The following is a 4,396-nucleotide window of genomic DNA, read 5'->3' on the forward strand; positions in this document are numbered from 1 at the left end:
ATTGATTTGGGGACTGTATGAGACGTGAGGACTTGAGAGCAATTATGATAATGATTCATTTATTGTTTGAGTATGCTACCGAAGCGATAAAAACTTCAGGACATGTGGAAATTTAGTTGCTAATTCAAATAGACTGTTTACCATTACACCTGCAGTGAGCATACTTGAATTTGCTCAGTCGGTTCAGCAGCAGCATCTTGAAGGTATGATTGGTGTCGGGTGGATCTTTGACCGTCGAACCGATGAGGAAAATACGGCAGACACAGGGTCTCGACGGGTGGGTATTTCAACAGTCGACCTATTGTTAGGTGGTACTATAGTACTACTACAGTAGTAGTTATGACTCCATGATTAAAGATACAAAAGTACTACAGTAGTTGACACAAGTAGACCCTGCCAACTTCTTACAGTAACAAGGAAAACGTTGGTGCACCGCGTATTCGATACCAGTATTGGATAATAACCTGTATGAAATTATAAATTAGGTATTTGCGCAAGTAGTGTGCATTCTCCTTCCGAAAACCCCCAAGGGTTTTCCCATCCCTGGGGAGGGATGACACGTCAGTCATGCTGAGCTCTCCTCGAGGTCAATGTTGGCATCATACACAGGTGCTTACATTAAGTTTTACCATGGCACGTCGTCCAGCCTACACGACGCTGACTCTTGACCAAAAGCAGGCCCTATGTGCGAAGGCCGCAACGCAACCATTAATTAATCAAGCACAACTTGTCCAATGTGCAGCCAACCGGTTCGAGAGCCCCGTCGGCATCTCTACCGTCGCCGGCATCCTCAAGCGCAAGGCCGAGTTTGTCGACGTGCCGGAGTCGCTACGACAGCGCAAGCGCCACTGCTCCGACAGCGTGTGGGCGGCCGACGGGCTTCTCCTAGGGGAGATCGCGGCCAGCAATGTAACGGGCTTATACGCACAACTGGCCTGTATCCACTTGTGATTTTAACAGATAACATATTTGTTAAAAGTTTTAGATACTTCCTCAACTTGGTGTAAATCACACCAATGGATACATTGAAGTGGGGCACCACAATGAGTGGTCCACACCTACGCAAAGATCCTATTGGTAGAAAGCAACATCTTATTACCAATTAGAGACGTGTATATTGGCGGGGCTCTGACTATCAACCCTTTTATAGACGATAAACCGTTTTAGCAGATTTAGTAGGGAGGTCAATTTACAAACAATACAGTTCTCATTTTACCCTGATCTGATTAGTTCGGTGTCTTTATTAGTTTGAATTATACTTGAGGGCTCAAATATACTCTATTTTAATTAAAACTAACCTACCGCTTCCTCATCCACGTAGCGCAACGTGTAACCTTAAGTAGTAAGCCAAGGTAGACCCACTACAAGCAAGGCTTGTCACGTGAATGGCAGCATCAACGGCGCCACCGTGCGTTCGATGGCAGGGATAATGTCGGGGGCGACACATTGCCGAGCCGAGGCTGGCGCTACCGGTTCCAGGAGCGCTCTGGGCTCTGGTTTTCGGCCCGCCACGGTGAGGGTGGCTGCCTCGACATGTCCGTGGTGGATGAGGTCAGGAAGAAGCTGAAGGAGCTGGTCTCGTCCTAGCGCCCCCAGGATGTATTCAACAAGGAAAGACCTCCTTCTTCTACCGCCAGGAGCCCCGCGGCAACCTCACCACGGACAGAAAGTAGAAGGGCAAGAAGCAGAGCAAGGTGCGTGTGACGGTGTGCGTGGACACCAAGGCGGACGGCAGAGAGGAGCCGCCCCTGCACTTCGTGGGAAAGGCCAAGGAACCCAGGCCGTTCAAGAACCACGACGTCAATAAGGAGATGGGGGCAACCTACATCAACACCCCCACGGCGTGGATGAATACCGCCAAGTTCTGCGACTGGCTCTCCAACTTCAACGAATTCATTCAGCCACAGCAGCGGCGCGTACTACTGCTTGTGGACAACGTGTCCTCGCACGACGAAACAGGCGTGCAGCTTTCTAACATCAGAGTAGAAAAGCTACCGCCCAACACGACGGCAGCGCTGCAGCCCAAGGACCAGGGCTTCATCAAGAGCCTGAAGGACCACTACCAGAACACTAAACCAGCTGTTAATCTGAAGGCTATCGCGCAGACAAGACGTACGTGGATGTGGACTTGCTGACAGTTATCAAGTGGTGTGTCCAAGGCTGGCGGGAGGTGTCGGCAAAAACTATTCAGAATTGCTGATGTCATACCGTGTACATTTCCAAAATGAATGTCCGGTTTTTATTGTAAATCAGTAAGATTTGTTGCCCCCGCCAAAGATCCAACATGCCCCACTTTTGTCGGAGAAGGCCGAGTCACCAAGAACGAAAACTTGGGCAACGACGAGTGCTTCTACTTCTACGCAAACTCGATCGAATTGACGCAGTTCAAAGGAAGCAACAATGACTACGAACAGTACTATGTATTCGGCAAACCCTCCTACGTTGAGAGCTGCATTGGTAGCAACACAGGAACTGGCAATACCACACAGACCCCTGCAGCTGAGACTCCTCCACCACCGCAAACCCTCAGACGGACGCTCCGAAAACGTCCTTTCCTACGACCGAATCCCACACGAGCACCCCGTCAGCCGAGAGCAGTGCGGCAGGTGACGCTAGTTCTGCAACCGACGACTACCCAGCTGGAACTGTTGCGCCTGGGGGCTGTAAGAGCAAGAAGTGTAACTCGGTTCACCGCCGTTAAGGTAGCGCGGTGTATACGTGAACAAATTAGTGTGTGCGATTAGCCTGGGCCAGGCCAGGCTGTATGGGCGTTTTCCGTAAGTAGATACATTGGGACAAGCAATTAAGAGTCAGCCAGAGCTGAAAGGAATTGCGATGTCAGGATCAGGCAGCGAACGACATAAGGTTTCCGCCTTTGTGAATGATTACACGATATTTATGATATCCATGATGGAACTCAGCCTCGTTAAACGATTGCTGGATGATTTTTGGCGTAGTATCTGGACTTCGGGTTCAACCACACAAAAACATTTTGATTAGCCTCAACACACATGGAACACGAACAAAATGGAATGGTTTCCCCGTCTTTAATCCCTCCCGTACAACGGGACAACTTGGATACTGGGTCGGCAATACATCGGCCGCAAATGACAACTGGGAGATCCGACTTGAAAAAAAATCAAAGCCGACTAAGAATTGCGTCTACTATCATCAACTCGGTGGCGCAAAGGGTAACACTGTTCAACGTCGTGGCACTACCATCAATATTGTACACGGCTAAGCAATTTATACCCCCAAAGGACGTCCTGCGTCGGCTAGAAAATCTTCAAAAACAATTTATCTGGAAAGGTTTATCAAATATAGCAGCAACCAAGCCCAAATTCCGTCCGGCTTTAATTTTTACTCCACGTCGACAAGGTCGGTTAAGACTCCAAGAGATCAAATCAGCACTAAGAATGACCCGAAGCAATCTCGCTGAGAGATGGCTTCATGAGCAATCAGATATCTATGCTGCAGCTTGGCATAGAACAGTTCATCTCGGAAAAGTCATGAAGAGTTCATGTTGTATTTTTCAGCCTACCAGTTTAGTCTGATTGAACGTAGCCTGCGCGAATCCAAGGGTATACCCAAGATATCCTCGCAAGGTTTAGGTCTGAAGGAGCTTTGATGGGCACACTTCAAAGGCCTACTACCAGATGTTGCACAGCGTGAAGAGATTAAACGTCGTGAACTACAAAATGCTGCAACAAGCTCCTGCTGTAAGCTCGCTAGAATCGACATATTGTTCGATGGAGTAGAAGCGTTCTTCTCAGCCTACCGTGGAGCTTTTGGACAGCGCCTAGCGCTCCTCTGAGTCTGTTTAGTCAACCCCAGTTGCAATGTAACCTACAGTGGGTACTCCACAGTACCATCACGATAATGGCTACAAGAAACGATTATTATCAGAGTGACGCCGTCATGCAGGTTATGCGCAATTCGGACGGGTGGTCCTGGAGGATCAGCTACACCTCGAACGAATACAGGCAAACAAATGACTATCTCCAATGGGCCATGTGGGAAGTACGAGAAGGAATTGCGTTTGCAGCTAATGCACAAACATCCTGTTATCCGTGGACAGCGCCGTCGGGAACAAAAGCTCTGCAGTTGGGCTTTACAGTCCGCAAACAACGGTCCAAGGACATTAAACGTAATCTCCAACTGGATCTGACTGAAGTGTTGGGCAAGATCCAGAATGAAGGAGAGCAATCACCCTGGAGAAGGTTTGCAGTTACTCATTCTCCACACCAAATCTGGAACAAGCAAGGGCTATACACTGATTATCAAAATTGGACAATCTACCGCATTTCGCTATCTTTTCCATAGTGGATGGCACCACAATAGAGGATATATGGAGCCTACATGTATCGCTACATTGGAGACAATTGACCACATTATT

The 4,396-nt window shown here is 48.5% G+C and overlaps 1 protein-coding gene across 1 annotated transcript; it reads left to right on the forward strand.

Annotated features, from left to right (window-relative positions):
• Nucleotides 1-630: 630 nt before the first annotated feature.
• IUM83_11696 (putative jerky) lies at nt 631-2,135 on the forward strand (the record flags this gene model as incomplete). Its single annotated transcript, XM_067936270.1, has 2 exons — nt 631-861; nt 1,725-2,135. The coding sequence occupies 2 exons, from the start codon at nt 631-633 to the stop codon at nt 2,133-2,135; spliced, it is 642 nt and encodes a 213-aa protein (XP_067798539.1).
• Between the last annotated feature and the right edge of the window lie 2,261 nt (nt 2,136-4,396).

Source organism: Phytophthora cinnamomi (genome assembly GCF_018691715.1).
Source record: "Phytophthora cinnamomi strain GKB4 chromosome Unknown Contig8, whole genome shotgun sequence".
Classification (NCBI taxonomy): domain Eukaryota; phylum Oomycota; class Peronosporomycetes; order Peronosporales; family Peronosporaceae; genus Phytophthora; species Phytophthora cinnamomi.